Source organism: Heterodontus francisci, chromosome 3 (assembly GCF_036365525.1).
Source record: "Heterodontus francisci isolate sHetFra1 chromosome 3, sHetFra1.hap1, whole genome shotgun sequence".
Lineage (NCBI taxonomy): Eukaryota > Metazoa > Chordata > Chondrichthyes > Heterodontiformes > Heterodontidae > Heterodontus > Heterodontus francisci.
In genome coordinates this window covers 146,311,203-146,330,918 of record NC_090373.1, presented here as the reverse complement: position 1 = coordinate 146,330,918, position 19,716 = coordinate 146,311,203, and the positions used below count along the sequence as shown (strand labels likewise).

General features: G+C 41.7%; 1 protein-coding gene across 6 annotated transcripts in view; it reads left to right on the top strand.

Moving 5' to 3' along the window:
* ttk (ttk protein kinase) overlaps window positions 1-19,716 on the top strand; it is an 80,224-nt gene that overhangs the window by 8,868 nt on the left and 51,640 nt on the right. For all 6 annotated transcript variants that reach the window (XM_068026732.1, XM_068026699.1, XM_068026716.1 and 3 more), the window contains 3 exons: window positions 906-1,023; window positions 4,227-4,317; window positions 16,325-16,413. In XM_068026732.1, coding sequence (XP_067882833.1) covers window positions 906-1,023; window positions 4,227-4,317; window positions 16,325-16,413 — 298 coding nt within the window. The remainder of the gene's footprint in view (window positions 1-905; window positions 1,024-4,226; window positions 4,318-16,324; window positions 16,414-19,716) is intronic.

Here is a 19,716-nt window from a genome sequence, read left to right as displayed (position 1 = left end):
ATTGAACAACCCCGAGTGTGCTAAGAATTACACTCACACCCAATTTAAGATTATCAGTCAGGCTCACAATGTGGCTCACTTACGTTTGTTAGAAGCTACATATACTCATATGCAGGGACCTGTCCTCTGCAGGCAAAAGGAACATGTCCAGGTGTTGTGCCTTTTTTGAATTAAGCAAGAGCGTGAGGGACAGTAGTTCCCTGGTGCATTCTCGATGGCAATGTCTCGACCAGTGTTGACTTACCAACCAATCAGTACCTTTTTTCATGCAGTATAAATTGTTGCTACCTTTGAAATTTGGCATTCTTGTGTCTGTCTTGATGAGTGCAAGACAAAAATGTTCAACATTATGTCTCTTTTTTCAGCAGTACTAGTTTGTATTGGTACTATTTTTTGGGAGTTCAATGCGTTCTGAACATTTTTTTCTGTAAGATTATCCACGATTAGCATGTATTAAATATGACGTGAATTAAATGGCTTACTCTGAAAAATATTGCATTGCTTTTCAATTCAAATGCTTAAACTTTCAAAATCCGAAGTTCCGCAATCCTGTAGACTAAAGATTGTAGTTGCATAATTCTCACCACCTCCTGATACTAATATTGGGGGAACTCTGTAGAGAACACTGGGAAGGAATTTTAGAACTTTGCTGTAACTTAGACTGAAAAGAAATCTATTTGCACTTGAGAGAATTCCAGCTAGGTGCTTTTTGTATGCATGTGTTGATAATGTCTTTCCTTTCATAAAATAGAAGCTTGCTGCCTTTTTTAGTTAACTTTTTATGGTAAGTATAAATCCTGATATCTCAATTAATTAAAATGGAATATGACTTCTTTAGCCACCCTGGCTAAAATATTTAAGCATATTTGTACATCTTTAACTTGAGTATTTTTTTTCTTTCATAGTGACAGTGATTAAAACCACACCAAGCATGTTATCAACCAATACTGCTACAGTGAACAGGAACAGAAAAAACAGCAATTGTTCTGAAGAATTGCAATTTGACCCTATTTTATCATTGAGGTGAAGTTGAATTTCATCATTAATTTCAGAATTCTTTGTGTGATTGTATCTTTTGGAAGTTGCTTTTCAACCTGAGCATACCTGCGGGTTTTTTTGGTATCCTGTAGTAAGGGTTGGTAAGAGTACCTGGAATATTTCCCTCGATGGTGTGACAAAAGTCTCTAATATGTTGGGTTATAACTTCTCCCTTTCTTTCTTGTCATTGTACATACTGTAAGAAACCAGATTCACACACACCGTATCCCAGGCTGTTGATGCACAGTAAACCCAGAATAAACAATATGCCTCCTAATGTGACAGGGATACATACATATGCAATACCTTTTTAAAATTATAACTGTTTACCTGCGTGTTTTGCTCTTTGTTTTCAGAGTTGTTAGTAAGAGACAACAATCATCCATTTGCCATCCTTTCTGCTTCTCTCTCCACAGATGCTGCCAGACCTGCTGAGTATTTCCAGCATTTCTTGTTTTTAATCCATTTGCCATTACCTAGACATTTTTGAATGGTGTGGCAGCCAGTTTAAAATGTTTGCAACCAATTGCTTTATTTCCAGAAGGCTGAGATATTGGATTTATATACATTTTTTAAATCCTGTGGGATTGGCACCTGTTTGTTGAGGCCTAACTTCAAAGGGCTTTGAAGGCATCTCTAAGTGAGATGGGTGGCACAGTGGCGCAGTGGTTAGCACCGCAGCCTCACGGCTCCAGTGACCAGGGTTCAATTCTGGGTACTGCCTTGTGCGGAGTTTGCAAGTTCTCCCTGTGACTGTGTGGGTTTTTGCCGGGTGCTCCGGTTTCCTCCAACAGCCAAAAACTTGCAGGTTGATAGGTAAATTGACCATTCTAAATTGCCCCTAGTATAGGTAGGTGGTAGGGGAATTGAGGGAAGATGGGAATGTGGTAGAAATATGGGATTAATGTAGGATTAGTATAAATGGGTGGTTGATGGTCAGCACAGACTTGATGGGCCAAAGGGCCTGTTTCAGTGCTGTATCTCTAAATAAAAATAAAAAGTCATTCTGAAATCAGAGTGAGAGTTGAGCAGACTTCTTGCAAGTTAGGAATCAAATGCCATAGAGTCGTAGAATGGTTCCCATCCCCTGACAAACTGGTTTAAACCCTCCCCAACAGCACTAGCAAATCACTGTGAGGATGTTAGTTCCGATCCTGTTAAGGTGTAGCCCATCCATTTTGTATAGGTCCCAACTACCCCTGAACCGGTCCCAATGCCTTTGAAGTCTGATGCCCTACCTCCTACACCAATTCACCAGCCACATGTTCAATCGATCTATCCTCCTATTCCTGTGCTCACTCGCACTTGGCACTGGGGGTAATCCTGAGATTACTGCTTTGAAGATCCTGCTTTTAATTTTCTCTCCAACTCCCTAAAATCTGCTTTTAGGACCTCATCTCTCTTCCTACCTACGTCATTGGTACCAATGTGGACCATGACCTCTGGCTGTTCACCCTCTCCCAGAAGGGAGAGCTGCTGCATGACATCCTTGACCCTGGTACCAGGGAGGCAACACACCATCTGGAGTCACGTTTACTGCTGCAGAAACACCTGTCTGATCCCCTGACTATCAAATCCCCTGTCATTATTGCTCTTCCACTCTTTTTCCTCCCCTACTGTGCTGCTGAGTCATCTTTGGTGTCACAGACTTTGCTTTGGCTGCACTTCCCCGAGGAACCTTCGCTCTCACCAGTATCCAAAATGGAAAACCGATTAGTAAGCAAGATAGACTCCTGACTCTTGCAATGTCTGCCTGGTTCTCTTGGATTGCCTGGTGGTCACCCATTCCCTCTCTGCCTGTATGCTCCTAATCTGCAGTGACCACCTCCCTAGATGTGCTTCCACATAGTCCTCTGCCTTGTGGATACAACAGTGACTCCAGCCGCCGATCAAGTTCCTAAACCGAAAGCTCCAGCTTCTGCAGCTGGTGACACTTCCTGCAGATGTGTACGTCTAGGACACATGGTGCATCCATGACTTCCCACATACTGCAGGGTGTACATTCCACTTGGCCAAGCTGACCTGCCATAACATAACTTTAAAAACTTTTTATTACAATAAGAAGTAAAATAACTTGCCAGTTACTCACCAATCAATTTCTATCCCTGTACTGAAGAGAAAGACAGCTACTGGAGGCTGAAAAAAGGTAAAAGAAAGAAAGAAACAAGCCCGTCCCTCATGCACCAAACTCCCACTTTACATTCGGTGCACTCATTCATTTTCTTCTTAATTTATAGTTCCCCTCCTTACCGAACTCCCTCACTTACCAAACTCCCTTCTTCACACTCTCTGCCCTCCAGCAGCACTCAATGCAGACAAGCAGCACTGAGAGTCCCCTCAATTTATACTCTGAAAACAATGCTGTCAGCTCTGCTGGAGCTCTGCTAAAGCTTAGAAACTAGTTGAAGCGAGATACCTAATTAACTAACTTGCTTCAGCTACTCAGTGATAGTATACCCCTATTTAAAACTGCAAGAACCCTAGCTTGCCTCTTAACTGAAACAGGAATTTCAATTAATTGCTCGATGTAAACCAAACGAGAACTATTCTTGAGAGATTAACCCTTAAAAGTTCACTCATTGACCAAACCCCCTTCTTCACACTCTGAGCCTTCCAGCAGCACTCAGTGCAGACCTTCAATTCCATGAGCTTCATCTTTAGCTAACAGTCTGTTAAGGGAAATTTATCTCCTATATCTTCTGGAAGTCCATATAAATAACTTCCAGAAACATTCCCTTGTCCACTACTTTAGTTACCTCTTCAAAAATATTCAGATATGTTAGTCAGGCATAACCTACCTTTAACAAATCCACATTGGCTCTCTGTGATCAGCTGAAAATTTTCAAGATGTTGACTCACTTTATCCTTAATTATAGACTCTAGTAATTTCCTGACAACAGATGTTAGGCTCACTGCCCTATAATTCCCTGGTTTTCCTCTTGCCTTTCTAAAATAGCTGATAAAATATGTGCAAGTAAATACCTGCTGCGGCTCAAGGGCAATCATTTTCTTGCGTGTGGTCTTTGGTCAATGCTATTTAAGTGTGAAGTCAAGTCCTTAATAAATAAATAAGCAGTTTTCTGTCTCTTGCAAAAGATTACTATTTGTCAGTACTGATTCAGGTTTTCATTCTTTGAGCATAGGCTCAAGTCATCAAGTGGTCACCAATTATTGCTTGTTTATGTTAGGACTGACACGGGCAACTTAGCCAAAGAGAATGATGAATCACTACTGGAGCAGATAACCGTCAAGCAACTGAAAAACAGTGCTAGTAGCAAGGTAGGAGCTTTCACGGCAAAAACTTTAACTGTAATGTATTGCAAATATGTTTGTTCACTGTTAATTGTGCATTCATTGTGTTTAATTGTATGCAGGTGGTGGGCATTCACATGTGTCCCAATAAATAGACACAGACCGAAACTTTGGTTGTTGGATTAGGAGGTATATGCTTCTAATATGTAATGCTTAAAAAGTGTGTAAAAGATTGGGATTCATGTGTCTTCAGTGGATTCGGAGGCTTGTGAGAAAGAGATGGGAGCAGACAGGGGATATATTCAGTCCAGGAACAAACAGTCTTTCTGAATTTAAAGTTTCTGTGGCCAGTTCAAAATTAAACCCTGGAACAGCCAGTTAGTCATGTGACCAGCTGGTCTAACCAGTCCTGGCCCTTGTAGATTGTATCCTCCTTAGTAAACCATAGTAACAGAGGATGTTGCCTAAAGGTGAAGGTTGGAAACTTATGGAAAAAAATGTAGACAGAAAACTAAAACCCTAGTGGCCATTGTGGAAAATGACAAAGTAAGTGTAAATAGTCAGGGTATGCTCACCCTCTGTTCTCAGAGTCTGAACCATATGGTCAGTGGAACAATTAAGTGGATATGTGGACACGGGTTATGTCCCTACCAAAGAGGAAACGAGGTATGGAATTGGTGTTGCTTCTAACAAGAAATAAGATTGGAAGTAAAGCATTTTGAGATGGATTCCTATCTGTTGGATAGTGATAATTATTTTGACCTATTAGAATTCTTGGATGAAATCTACCAAAAAAGATCTGTTAATTGCCTATAAGGCAAAGTCAGACTTTGAGATTTCGAAAAGCAGATAGTCATTCCATGGACGGATATATCATGGACTTGAACAGATTGAATTTTGTCAGTCTTTTATACAATTTGGGGATCAGTGCTAGTGTTTAAATTGCTGGATTGTGCGAAAGTGTCTCGTGGTCAGGTTACTTGTTCTAACTGTTGTTTGGTTCTCTGAGAGCGAGACCCTTTTGGATCAGATGTCTGCTGCCGTGAAAAGATTCCTGGGACGAGGATTTCATGATTACCAGATTTTGAAATGGTCCAGATGCTGGATGTAGTAGTCAAGACAATGGAAGGATTAAAGACAGGCAGCATGAGGATGAAAGCATCTTAAGCAGATTGGGCTATTATAGCAGACGACAAAATTGGAACAGCAATAATAGGTGAATGAATCCCAGGAATGCCCAAGGAATAGTTAAAAGGGGCTTCAGGTGTGATACTGAAGTATCATTATGCAGTGGACTGCCCAAAGGGAAGAGGCAGGGTCCTCAAAATGACGAGAATTCTGAGGATGAAGATAATGATTCTGAGCAAATTATATTGAGGTCACTAAAGAAAGTTGTAATTCCATGTAAGATAGCAGGCGTAAGCCATTTTGCAAGTACTGATTAGGTCTCTAGTGAGATGCCTATGCTGTTGAGTAAACTCATGAAAAAGGCACAAATAAAATGAAAAGTCAGTAGATCTGCAGTTTACCCAGTCAGGACATTATTTGTATTCCCTTATTAGTGTTAGACAAATATTAATGACATCAGGGGATGAGAATCGGGGGGGAGGGGGGAACGTTGTCATAGAGTTATACAGCACAGAAACGGGCCCTTCGGCCCACCGTGTCCGCACCGGCCATCAAACCTATCTATTCTAATCCCATTTTCCAGCACTTGGCCGTAGCCTTGTGTGCTATGGCGTTTTGTCTTTAAGATACATTGACTATTTGCTGATCCTAGCTGTCTAGTTAAAAATCCTGCTAGAAGATGCAGGTGTGATTGAAGAATATCCAGGGCTACTAGGAATTACTGAGAAGTGTGAAACCTATATTAAAAAAACGAGTATTGGAGGACACTGCCATGTCCTATTGTAAGCCTTCCATTGGCATGTGACTAACAAGGTAGTTGCCAAGAGTCTAAAGGTATGGACATGGACAAATATTTTCATTTAACATTTTGTGCACCTGGCAACCAGATTTAGTCTTTCTACAATAATACTTGGTAAGAACAAAATGGTTATTATAGACAAAATCATGGAGAAATTAATAGGGACTGGACTTGGGATGCTAGTGAAGTTTTTGACTGGTAAATTCCCCTCCATTACTAATGAAAAGTTCAGAGACATATGTGAAAATATGAAGATAATCATGAAGGCCACAGATGAAAGTCCTTTTCGCCATGGATATGCAGTGATCAATGAAATACTGCAAAAAAATTTTAGCTGATCAACCAGACTGCAAGTTCACAACCTGCCCTGGTATGGGGCGGTTCATGCAAAGAATTCACTTCAGATGGTTGAAGGATATAGTCTCTTATCAATTCTACCTATGGGCAAAATCCCAAATTGCCTTCTATGCTGTGCAGTAGTTATCTGCTCTAGAAGGTACTAACTTTTTTCCTGCACATTTGAATGCTTTGCATGATGGGATATGGGCTTTCATCAAGGCTGAGGTCTTGGAGAAAATTCGAAGAGCACTGAAGCATCATAAGACAATAATCGGAATTAATTATAAAATCTCAGACTCTGAGCAGCTGATAGAAATAAGCGAGGCACCTTGTATCTTAAAGAAAAATACTGCAGATGCTAGAAATCTGAAATAAAAACCAAGTGCTGGAAATACTTTTATAATATTTCTATAATATTTCCAGCATTTCCAGTTTAATTTCAGATTTCCAGCATCTGCAGTATTTTGCTTTTACTGTATGCTGGATATACTTAGCAGGTCTGGGAGCATCTCTGGAGATAGAAGCAGAGTTAACCCCACAGAGTCTGTGTGTGATGAAGGGTCACAGACCTGAAATGTTAACTCTGTTTCTCCTGCTGCAGATGCTGCCAGACCTGCTGAGTATTTCCAGCACCGTCTGTTTTTATTTCAACTTATACTTTAAATGTTCATGTATTTTATGATGAAGGTCATGAGTAAATCAACAACTGGATAGTGATAATGTAGATGCTCATGACACCCATGATAGACCTATCATACCCGAAGGCCAATTGCTAAGAGAGGCTATTCAGGTGACAATATTCCATATTTGCATATATTTTTGAGTTTCTTCAATTTTAAATTACTAATTTCATTGAAAGTATTGCTCACTGATTTGTGCTCCGTTATGTCTCAAGATTAGATATATCTCTTTCAAGGATTTTATGGTTAAATAAGGATTTATCTTGCCTTTGGCTGCTAGTGTCTTTTTAACTACCATAGGAGCATAATATGAGGGTGAGGCTACATTTGTTAAATATCCCAGCACAACCCAAATAATCTTGTTTTTAAAAACAAATTCCTTGTCCCTCCAATCTTTTCTTCAGAAATTCTTCCTGTCACTTTAACTAGATGTACAATTTATTTCTTTGACATTTCTTACCAACTTGTTCCATTGTAACTGCTAGTGTTTTCTATTAAAGAAATTCTGTGTGTTATTGAGATTTGTAATGAATAGCTTTTCTCAATCAGCTTTGTCTTCATAATCCTGAAGACTTTAAGTTAAATTTCTGCTTTTCCCAATGATGAGCCTGACATTCTTTAAACTTGCTTTGTTAAAGAAAATTACAGGTGCCTGAATGAAGTAGTTTCTTATGTCTGCATAAGCGTGCTATGATCTTTTATTGGGGGGCAAGAATTGCACATTAGAGTCATAGAATTATACAGCACAGAAAGAAGCCCTTCATCCCATAGTATCTGTGCCGGCCATCAACCACCTATCTATTCTAATCCCATTTTCCACCTCTTGGCCTGTAGCCTTGTATGCTATGACGTTTCAAGTGCTCATCTAAATACTTCCTAAATGTTTTGAGGGTCCCTGCCTCCACCACCCCTTCAGGTAGTGTGTTCCAGATTCCAACCACCCTCTGCATGAAAAGATTTTCCCTCAAATCCCCTCCAAACCTCCTGTCCCTTACCTTTAAATCTACGCCCCCTGGTTATTGATCCCTCCGCTAAGGGAAAAAGTTTACCTATCGATACCCCTCATAATTTTGTATACCTCAATCATATCTCCCTTCAGCCTTCTCTGCTCTAAGGGAAACAACCGTAGCCTATCCAGTCTCTCTTCATAGCTGAAATGCTCCAGCCCAGGCAACATCCTGGTGAATCTCCTCTGCACCCTCTCCATTGTAATCACATCCTTCTATAGTGTGGTGACCAGAACTGTACACAATACTCCAGCTGTAGCCTAACTAGCATTTTATACAGCTCCATCATAACCTCCCTGCTCTTTTCTTTATTAGCCGAGGTATAGAATATAAGTATCCCATATGCTTCCTAACCTTATCTACCTGTGCTGCTGCCTTCAGTGATCTATGGACAAGTACACCAAGGTCCCTCTGACCCTCTGTACTTCCTAGGTTCCTACCATCCATTGTATATTCCCTTGCCTTGTTAGTCCTCCCAAAATGCATTACTTCACACTTCTCAGGATTAAATTCCATTTGCTACTGCTCCGCCCATCTTACCAGCCAATCTACATAGTCCTGTAATCTAAGGCTTTCCTCCTCGCTATTTACGGCTCCACCAATTTTTGTGTCCTCTGTGAACTTACTGATCATACCTCCTATATTCAAGTCTAAATCATTAATGTACACTACAAACAGCAAGGGACCCAGCAACGATCCCTGTGGTACACCACGGGTCACAGGCTTCCACTCGCAAAATCAACCATCGACCATCACTCTCTGCCTCCTACCACTAAGCCAACTTTGGATCCAATTTGCCAAATTGGCCTGGATCCCATGGGCTGTTACCACCTTAACCAATCTCCCACGCGGGACCTTATCAAAAGCCTTACTGAAGTCCATGTAGACTACATCAACTACCTTACCCTCATCTACACATCAAGTCACCTCGAAAAATTCAATCAAGTTTATTAGACACGGTCTCCCCCTGACAAAGCCATGCTGACACTCCCTAATCAAGTGCAGATTAGTGTCTCTCGGAATGTTTTCCAATAGTTTCCCTACCACTGATGTTAGACTCACTGGCCTGTAATTATCTGGTTTATCCCTACTATCTTTCTTGAATAATGGTACCACATTTGCTGTCTTCCAGTCCTCTGGTACCTCTCCTGTGGCCAGAGAGGATTTGAAAATTTGTGTCAGAGCCCCTGCTATCTCCTGCCTTGCTTCACATAATAGCCTGGGATATATCTCATCTGGGCCTGGGGATTTATCCACTTTTAAGCCCGCTAAAACAGCTAATACTTCCTCCCTTTCAATGCTAATTTGCTCAAGTATATCACAATCCCCCTCCCTGATCTCTACACCTACGTCGCCCTTCTCCGTAGTGAACACAGAGTAAAAAGTAGGCATTTAAAACCTCATCCATGTCCTCCGGCTGCACACAGATTGCCACTTTCGTCCCTAATGGGCCCTACTTTTTCCCTGGTTATCCTCTTGCCCTTAATATACTCATAAAATGCCTTGGGTTCTTCCTTTATCTTGCCCGCCAATGTTTTTTCGTGTCCTCTCTTTGCTCTCTTAATTACTTTTTTAAGTACCCCCTACACTTTCTATACTCCTCTAAAGGCCTCTGCTGTTTTCAGCACTTTGAATCTGCCATCAGCCTCCTTTTTTTTCCTGATCCAATCCTCTATATCCCTTGACATCCAGGGTTCCCTGGATTTGTTGGTTCTACCCTTCACCTTTACGGTAACATGTTGGCCCTGAACTCTCACTATTTCCTTTTTTGAATGACTCCCACTGGTCTGATGCTGACTTTCCTACAAGTAGCTGCTCCCAGTCCACTTTGGCCAGATCCTGTTTTATCATTGAAATCGGCCTTCCCCCAATTCAGTACTTTTATTTCCAGTCCATCTTTGTCCTTTTCCATAACTACCTTAAATCTTACAGAGTTATGGTCACTATCCACAAAATGCTCCCCCACTGACACTTCTACCACTTGTCCAGCTTCATTCTCTAAGATTAGGTCCAGTACCGCCCCTTCTCTTGTAGGATTTTCTACAAAAGCTCTCCTGTATGCACTTTAAGAATTCCGCTCCCTTTAAGCCTTTTGCACTAAGGCTATCCCAGTTAATATTGAGGAAGTTGTAATCCCCTACTATTATTACCCTATTATTTTTACACCTCTGAGATTTGCCTACATATCTGCCCCTCTATCTCTTCCTGACTGGTGGCCTGTAGTACACTCCCAGCCAAGTGATTGCCCCCTTTTTGTTTTTAAGTTTTACCCAAATGGCCTCATTTGAGGAACCTTCTAAGATATCATGCCTCCTTATTGCGGTAATTGACTCCTTGATCAACAGTGCAATGCCACCTCTTTTACACCCTCCTCTGTCTCTCCTGAAGATTCTACACCATGGAATATTGAGCTGCCAGTCCTGCCCTTTCCTCAACCATTCTCTGTGATAGCAATAATATCATATTTCCATGTGTTAATCAATGCCCTCAATTCATCTGCCTTGACACCTTGCCTTAAAAAAAGATGCAATCCAGCCTTGCATTGTTCACTTGTGCCTTAACAGGTCTATATTTGCTGTGCCTTCCAGACTGACTCAGCTTCTCTCCTATATTTGACTGTGCATCATCCCTTGCTGTACCTCCACTCCAATGTGTACCATGACCTGTGACTGTTCACCCTCCCCCTTCAGAATGTCTTGCAGCCGCTCCGTGACATCCTTGACCCTGGCACCAGGGAGGCAACATACCATCCTGGAGTCATGTTTGCGGCCACAGAAACTCCTATCTGTACCCTTTACAATAGAATCTCCTATCACTCCAGCCCTGCCACTCCTCTTCCTCCCCTCCTGTGCTGCTGAGCCACCCATGATGCCATGAACTTGGCTCTTGCTGCTTTCCCCTGAACTATCTCCCCCCAACAATATCCAAAGCAGTATATCTGTTAGAGAGGGGGAATGGCCACAGGGGACTCCTACACTACCTGCCTCCCTCTGCTCTGCCTGGTGGTCACCCATTCCTTTCCTGCCTTTGCAGCATTTGCCTGTGGTGTGACCACCTCGCTAAACATGCTATCCACCATTGTACTTTAAATGTTCTCCAGTCAATATTTTCAGTAATTTTGGCTTAATTGTTTTTAACTTGCTTATTATCAGCATATTCTATGTTAATCCATAGTTCCATATTAGATAGTTGAGAGCCTAGTTTCTCCATTTTTCATTTGCATTTTTAAAAATTCGTTTCATGGGAGTTGCTGGCAAAGCCAGCATTTGTTGCCCATCCCTAACTGCCCTTGAAAAAGTGGTGCGGGTACACACACACTGTTGTTGGGGAGGGAATTCTAGGATTTTAATCCAGCGACAGTGAAGGAACTGCAATATAGTTCCAAGTCAGTATGGTATGTGGCTTGGACGGGAACTTTCAAGTGGTGGTGTTCCCAGGCGTCTGCTGCCCTTGAGCTTCTAGGCGGTAGAGGCTGTGGGTTTGGAGGATGCTATCGAAGGTGAGTTGCTGCAGTGCATCTTGTAAATGGTACACACTACTACCACTGAGCGCCAGTGATGGAGAGAGTAAATGTTGAAGATGGTAGATGGGGTGCCAATCAAGTGGGCTACTTTATCCTGGATGGTGTTGAGCTTCCTGAGTGTTGTTGAATGTGCACTGATCCAGGCAAGTGGAGACTATTCCGTCGCAGTCCTGACTTGTGCCTTGTAGATGGTGGATGGCTTTGGGGAGCCAGGAGGTGAGTTACTTGCTGCTGTATTCCCAGCCTCTAACCTGCTCTTGTAGTCACAGTATTTATGTGGCTGTTCAAGTTCAATTTCTGGTCAGTGGATGTTGTTGGTTGGGGATTCATAATGCTGTTGAATGTCATGGGGAGATGGTTAGATTTTCTCGTTGGAGATTGTCATTACTTGGCATTTGTGTGGCGTGCATGTTACTTGCCACTTGGAGCCCAAGCCTGAATGTTGTCCAGGTCTTGCTGCATATGGACATGAACTGCTTCAGTATCTGAGGAGTTGCGAATGGTACTGAACATTGTACAGTCATCAGCGAACATCCCCACTTCTGACCTTCTGATGGAAGGAGAGTCATGGATGAAGCAACTGAAGATGGTTGGGCCTAGGACACTACCCTGAGGAACTCCTGCGGCAGGGTCCTGGGACTGAGATGATTAGCCTCCAGTGACCACAGCCATCTTCCGTTGTGCTAGGTATAACTCCAACCAGTGGAGAGTTTTCCCCCAATTCCCATTAACTTCAATTTGGCAAGCGCTGCTTGATGTCAAGGGCAATCCCTCTCATCTTGTCTCTTGAATTCAGCTCTTTTGTCCATGTTTGGACCGAGGCTGTAATGAGGTCAGGGAGCTGAGTGGCCCTGGCAGAACCCAAACTGAGCATCAGTGAGCAGGTTGTTGTTAAGTAAGTGGCTCATGATAGCCCTGTCAATGACACCTATCATCACTTTAATGATCGAGAGTAGACTGATGGGGTGGCAACTGGCCAGATTAGACTTGTCCTGCTTTTTTTGGACAGGATATACCTGGGCAATTTTTCATATTGTCAGGTAAAGGTCTGCATGGGAAACCCGACCTGAGGCCGAATGCCGGACCCGGAGGTCTGACCTGACCCAACCCGAACCCAACGAATATGCGGTCCCATCGGGTCTGGTAGCTGGCCTTTACCCATGTACTGTTGTAAAGACCTGCTACCCGACCTGACTCCAATGGGTCCCAGTGACATGTCGGCTCTGGTCACAGTGGCGCAGTGGTTAGCACCACAGCCTCGCAGCTCCAGCGACCCGGGTCTGGTTCTGGGTACTGCCTGTGCGGAGTTTGCAAGTTCTCCCTGTGACCTGTGTGGGTTTCCTCCGGGTGCTCCGGTTTCCTCCCACATGCCAAAGACTTGTGGGTTGATAGGTAAATTAGCCGTTGTAAATTGCCCCTAGTGTAGGTAGGTGGTAGGAGAATCGAGGCAAGGTGGGGAGGTGAGAGGGAAATGGGATTAGTGTAAATGGGTGGTTAATGGTCGGCATAGATTTGGGCCGAAGGGCCTGTTTCAGTGCTGTATCTCTCTATGACTCTATGGTCGGACTTCCAGGTCCGGCATTCGGGCTCGGGTCAGGTTTCCTATGCAGACCTCTACCTCCATGTAAGTACCCTGTGCAGAGCTCTATTGTCAGGTAGATGTCAGTGTTGTAGCTGTTTTTTTTCCATGCATATCTAATATTTGCATACAATGTGTTCATTCATGTCTCTGTCCTCTCTGGTTTTCCTAGCCTTGTAGCTATAGGGGAATAGAGTCATAAAGCCATTTACGACATAGGAGGCGGCTGTTCGGTCCATCGAGTCTATACTGGGACCGCAGAGCAATCCAGTCAGTCCCATTCCCCCTGCTCGATCCCCACAGCCCTGCAATTTTATTTCTTTCAGGTTCCTATCCAATTTCTTTTTGAAATCATTGATTGTCTCTACTTCCACCACCCTTGTGGGCTGCGAGTTCCAGGTTTTTTTCAACTTGTGTTTTTAAAAAAAATGTTCGTCCTCTCATTTCCCTACATTTCTTGCCCAAAACCTTTAAACTGTGTTCCCTCATGTGTACCATTACTTAATGGGAACAGTTTTTCCTTGTGTAACTTATCTAAACTTGTTATAATCTTATACATCTCTATCAAATCTCCCCTTAATCTTCTTTGCTGCAGGGAGAACAAACCCAGCTTTTCCAACCTAACCTTGCAATTAAAATCCCCCATCCCTGGAGCCATTCTGGTACACCTCCTCTGCAACCTCTCAAGGACCCTCACATCCGTCCTAATATGTGTCCAGAACTGGAGGCAATACTCCAGTTGGGGTCTAAAGGTTCAGGATAACATCCCTGCTTTTGTACTCTATTCACCTATTTATGAAACCCAAGATCCCACATACTTTGCTAACCACTCTTTCAATATGTCCTGCCACACAGATCCCTCTGTTTCTGCACACTCTTCTGAACTGCACCATTAAGTCTATATTACCTCACCCTATCTCTTCTGTCAAAATGCATCACCTCACACCTGCCTGTATTAAATTCCATCTGCCCATTCTGCTAGCTTATCTATGTCTTGTTGTAGATAGTTTGTATCATCCTCACTGTTTTACCACTCCATCAAGTTTGGTATCATTAGCAAATTTTCAAATTCTAGTCTGTATTCCAAGATCCAAGTCATTTATGTAGCAAAAGAAGCAGTGTCCTAGTACTGACTCTTGGGGAACATTGCTGTCTACCATCCTCCAGTCTGAAAAACAATCAGTTACCATGACCTGCTATTTTCTGTCCTTAAGCCAATTTTTTTAATCCAATTGGGCACTGACCCTCCTATTCTGAGCTTCAATTTTGTTAACCAGCCTTTTATGTGGTACTTTATCAAATGTTTTCTTAAAATGCATATATGCAACATCCTTGCATATGGCATGCAGTTCTTGTTCACAAGCAGTTCCACATCAAGATTTTGTGTTAGAAGTGTTTATGCACTTTAAATGTGGATTTCAATGTTAAATAACAGTTTGCTGTAACAATTTCTCTCACCAGAAGAGCCCAGCATCGCCACCCTATTTTTTGCAAACTAAAATTTCTAATGCCAAGTATGTGGTTTTTAGCAACATTTTTAAAAATAAAGTTGGAAGATAATATTGAACAACGACCATTAACATTTATCCATTGTCTTCTATGTTTTTTAATGACTTCATTGAAATTTTTACTTGATCTTGGTATCTCCTTTAAAATATAGACTTTGATTTCATATTTTTGTCTAGAGTTGTGACTGTTGTTTGCAGGTATTCAATCCATGGAAAAGTAGTGAAATCTGATTTTATATGGTCTGTTACCACTTTAGAGGACAGAGAAATGCTTTCAGGGTTAGAGGAGAATAAGATGCATTATCTGAATAGCAAAAGCAACTTTGTGATGATACAAATTGATAAGCTATCATAACTGAAATCTGACTTATATGGCAGTTTCATTTAGTTTTAATAATTTTCTTGGCAGTCCCAAGTTTCAAGTTAGTTTTTAAATGGAAATAGTCTTTTTCATGTAAGTATTAACTTTTGAGAGTGTAACAGTGCTATTCAAATTTCAAGTTATATCGGTTTTATGTTGCTTTTCAATTGACTGTGTCTGAATACATATGTGTTCACGTGAACTCAGTGGCCTGGATTTTGCAGTCAATGGTGAAGGAATGGCACTCGTCGTTCACATCGCTGACAATTGCCTATGGATTTTTTGTGGTCTTTCGAGTGGAGACTTGCTCAAATCTGGCATCTGATCTAGTGTGGTGCTCTCTCCAGAGCATCTGTGAGCAGGGCAAAAAACAGTGAACCAACCATTCAGCTTGAAAAATCCTCATTGAAACGTGCAGTCTAAACCAGGAAGTATAAATTAGGTTTAAATCATACACAGTAAGCAAAATAAAGGTGGGGAAAGGCTGGTGGGTTTGTTTTTTGAAAAACTTTTAAATCTCCCAACACTAACGAACTTTTGAAGAAATAAGTCTCCACATTTGTAAAATTACATTTTCAGGGCTAAAGAGATTGTTTGGCAGTAATTATCATTTGTCGCACTGTTAAAAACTTATGTACTTCTGACAGCAGCAGCCTGAACATTTTCTGCTGAGTTTGGTGGGTAATTAGTGGGCAACTTCATCCATTGCATTGAGTGCTGAGTCTATTGGCAAAGTATTGTTATAGCACAGCCTGTGGAGGAGCAGGGTATCTCTGACAACAACTTCCTGATTTCCGTGTTTAATTGCACATACACAGACGCTGTAAGTTCTGTCTGATATATTCTTTTGTAATGATGTGGATTGTTAGTCTGTTATTATCTGGACAAAATATAGGTCATTTTTTTTTTTACCTACGCTTAAATATGCAATAATCATTGACTCTAGGTTAAAACATGATCATTATCGAACAAAGGTGTCAGTTTTAATGAGGACAATCTGGCTCAGCAGGATAATTGTAATTTCTCCCTGCTCCCAACACTCCCACCAAAAAAGAAAGTGCCCCCTATTAATTGTTGCAGCACAAGCCAATTTTTGTACTTTCTTTACAGGTCTTGCAAGCAGGCAGTGTCCCCCTTCAACCAATAATGAATGAAGCAGTGAGTGGCTACAAGAAGATGGATGTTGCCTCTATGAAGATGTAAACCTTAAACACGTTAATAATAGTGCAACTAGTGAATACATATTCTTTTAAGTAAAAGATGAATGGGTGAATATTTATTTACCCTGTCAGTCATTCCTACTTCCCATTATGGACAGTATCTTTTTTTGTGTTGACCCAATTTTTGCCATTTGGTATATCATAAAATAATTTGTGTCTTGTAATTTTGGCAAATATACCTCTCTCCTTTTTAATTCGTTCATGGGATATGGGTATTGCTGGCAAGGCTAGCATTTGTTGCAGATCCCTAATTGTCTTTGAGAAGATGGTGGTGATCTGCCATCTTCAACTACTGCAGTACATGCGGTGTAGGTACACCCACAGTGCTGTTAGGGAGGGACTTTAAGCCAGTGACAGTGAACGAATGGCAATGTAGTTCCTAGTCAGGTTGGTATTTGACTTTGAAGGGAACTTGCCGGTGGTGGTATTCCCAAGTGCCTGCTAGTCCTAGGTGGTAGAGGTCATAGGATTGGAAAGTGCTGTCGAAGCAGCCTTAATGAGGTGCTGCAGTGCATCTTGTAAATGGTGCACGCTGTAATATAAAATATTACCTACGAATTCGGAGCAGGAGTAGGCCACTCGGCCCTTTGAGCCTGCTCCGTCATTCAATAAGTTCATGGCTGAACTGAATACTCCATATTTCCACCTACCCCTGATGACCTTCCACCGCCTGGCTTATTAAGAATCTATCTACCTCTGCCTTAAAAATATTCAAAGATTCTGCTTCCACTGCCTTTTGAGGAAGAGAATTCCAAAGACTCACGACCCTCAGAGAAAAAAATTTCTCCTCATCTCTGTCTTAAATGGGCGACCCCTTATTTTTAAACAGTGACCCCTAGTTCTAGATTCTCCCACGAGGGGAAACATCCTATCCATATCCATCCTGTGAAGACCCATCAGGATCTTGTATGTTTCAATCAGGTCACCTCTTGCTCTTCTAAATTCCAGTGGATACAAGCCTAGTCTGTCAAATCTTTCCTCATTAGACAATCTGGCAATTCCACGTTTTAGTCTAGTAAACCTCCGTACTGCCTCCAACACATTTACAACCTTCCATAAATAAGGAGACCAGTACTGTACGCAGTACTCCAGATGTGGTCTCTCCAATGCCCTGTATAGCTGAAGCATAACCTCCCTACTTTTGTATTCCGTTAACCTTGTGATAAATGATAACATTCTATTTGCTTTCCTAATTACATGCTGCACCTGTATACTAACCTTTTGCGATTCCATGCACGAGGATACCCAGATCCCTCAGCACCTCTGAGCTCTGCAATCGCTCAGCATTTAGATAATATGCTTTTTTATTCTTCCTGCCAAAGTGGAAAATTTTGCACTTTCCCACATTATACTCCATTTGCCCACTCACTTAACCTATCAATATCTCTTTGTAGCCTCCTTATGTCCTTTTCGCAACATACCTTGCTACCTATCTTTGTATCATCAGCAAATTTAGCAACCAGACCTTCGGTCCCTTCATCCAAGTCATTTGTATAAATTGTAAAAAGTTGAGGCCCCATTCCAGATCCCTGTGGCACACCACTCATTACATCTTGCCAAACAGAAAATGACCCATTTATGCCTACTCTCTGTTTCCTGTTAGCTAGCCAATCTTCTATCCATGCCAATATGTTACCCCTACACAATGAGCTTTTATTTTCTGCAATAACCTTTGATGTGACACCTTCTGGAAATCTAAATACAATACATCCACCGGTTCCCCTTTATCCACAGCACATGTAATTCCTTCAAAGAACTCCAATAAATTGGTTAAACATGATTTCTCTTTCACAAAACCATGTTGACTCTGCCTGATTATCTTGAATTTTTCTAAATGTCCTGCTATAACATCTTTAATAGCTTCTAACATTTTCCCTAAGACAGATGTTGAGTTAACTGGCATGTAGTTTCCTGCTTTCTGTCTTGCTCCTTTTTTGAATAAAGGAGTTACATTCGCTATTTTCCAATCTAACAGAACCTTCCCCGAATCTAGGGAATTTTGGAAAATTAAAACTAATGCATCAACTATCTCACTAGCCACTTTTAACACCCTAGGATGAAGTCCATTGGGACCTGGGGACTTGTCAGCCCGTAGCTCCAACAATTTGCTCAGTACCACTTCCCTGGTGATTGTAATTTTCTTGAGTTCCTCCCTCCCTTCCATTTCCTGACTTGCAGCTAATAAGATCATAAGAAATAGGAACAGGAGTAGGCCATTCGGCCCCTCGAGCCTGCTTTGCCATTCAATAAGATCATGGCTGATCTGCCCCAGACCTCAACTCCTCTTTCGTCCCAGCTCCTCAAAGCCCTCAACCCCCAGATATTTCAAAAATCTATTTACCTCCTCTTTAAATACTTTCAGTGATCCAGCCTCCACAACACTCTGGGGTAGAGAATTCCGGACATTTACTACCCTCTGAGAGAAGAAATTCCTTTGCATCTCCGTTTTAAATGAGTGTCCCCTTATTCTGTAACTATGTCCCCTCGTTCGAGATTCCCTGACTGGTGGAAACATCTTCTCAACATCTACCCTGTCAAGCCCCCTCAGAATCTCCTACGTTTCAATACGATCACCCCTCATTCTTCTAAACTAATACTGGCTGTTCCTTGTATCCTCAAAACATCCGTTCACTTCATTTGCCATCTCCTTATTCTCCATTCTTAATTCCCCAGACTCACTTTCTATAGGACCAACGCTCACTTTGTTAACTCTTTTTAAAATATCTATAGAAACTCTTTATATTTCTAGCTAGCTTTCACTTGTACTCTAATTTTACCTTCCTTATCAATCTTTTAGTCATTCTTTGTTTTTTTTTAATATTCTGTCCAATCTTCTGACCTGCCTCCCACCTTTGCGCAGCTGTAGGCTTTTTCTTTAATACTTTGATACTATCTTTAACTGTTTTAGTTAACCACGGATGGTGGGCCCCACCCTTTGGAATTTTTCTTTCTTGTTGAAATGTATCTATTCTATGTATTCTGAAATATCCCCTTAAAGGTCTGCCACTGCATCTCTATTGACCTATCCTTTAACCTGATCTGCCAGTTCACTTTAGCTAGCTTTGCTTTCATGTCCTCATAATTTCCCTTATTTAAGTTTAAAATACTAGTCTTGGACCCACACTTCTCTTCCTCAAACTGAATGTAAAATTCAATCATATTATGATTGCTGCTACTTAGGGGCACCTTAACTATGAGGTCATTAATTAATCCCATCTCGTTGCGCAATACCAGGTCTAGTATAGCCTGCTCTCTGGTTGGCTCCATAACATATTGTTCCAA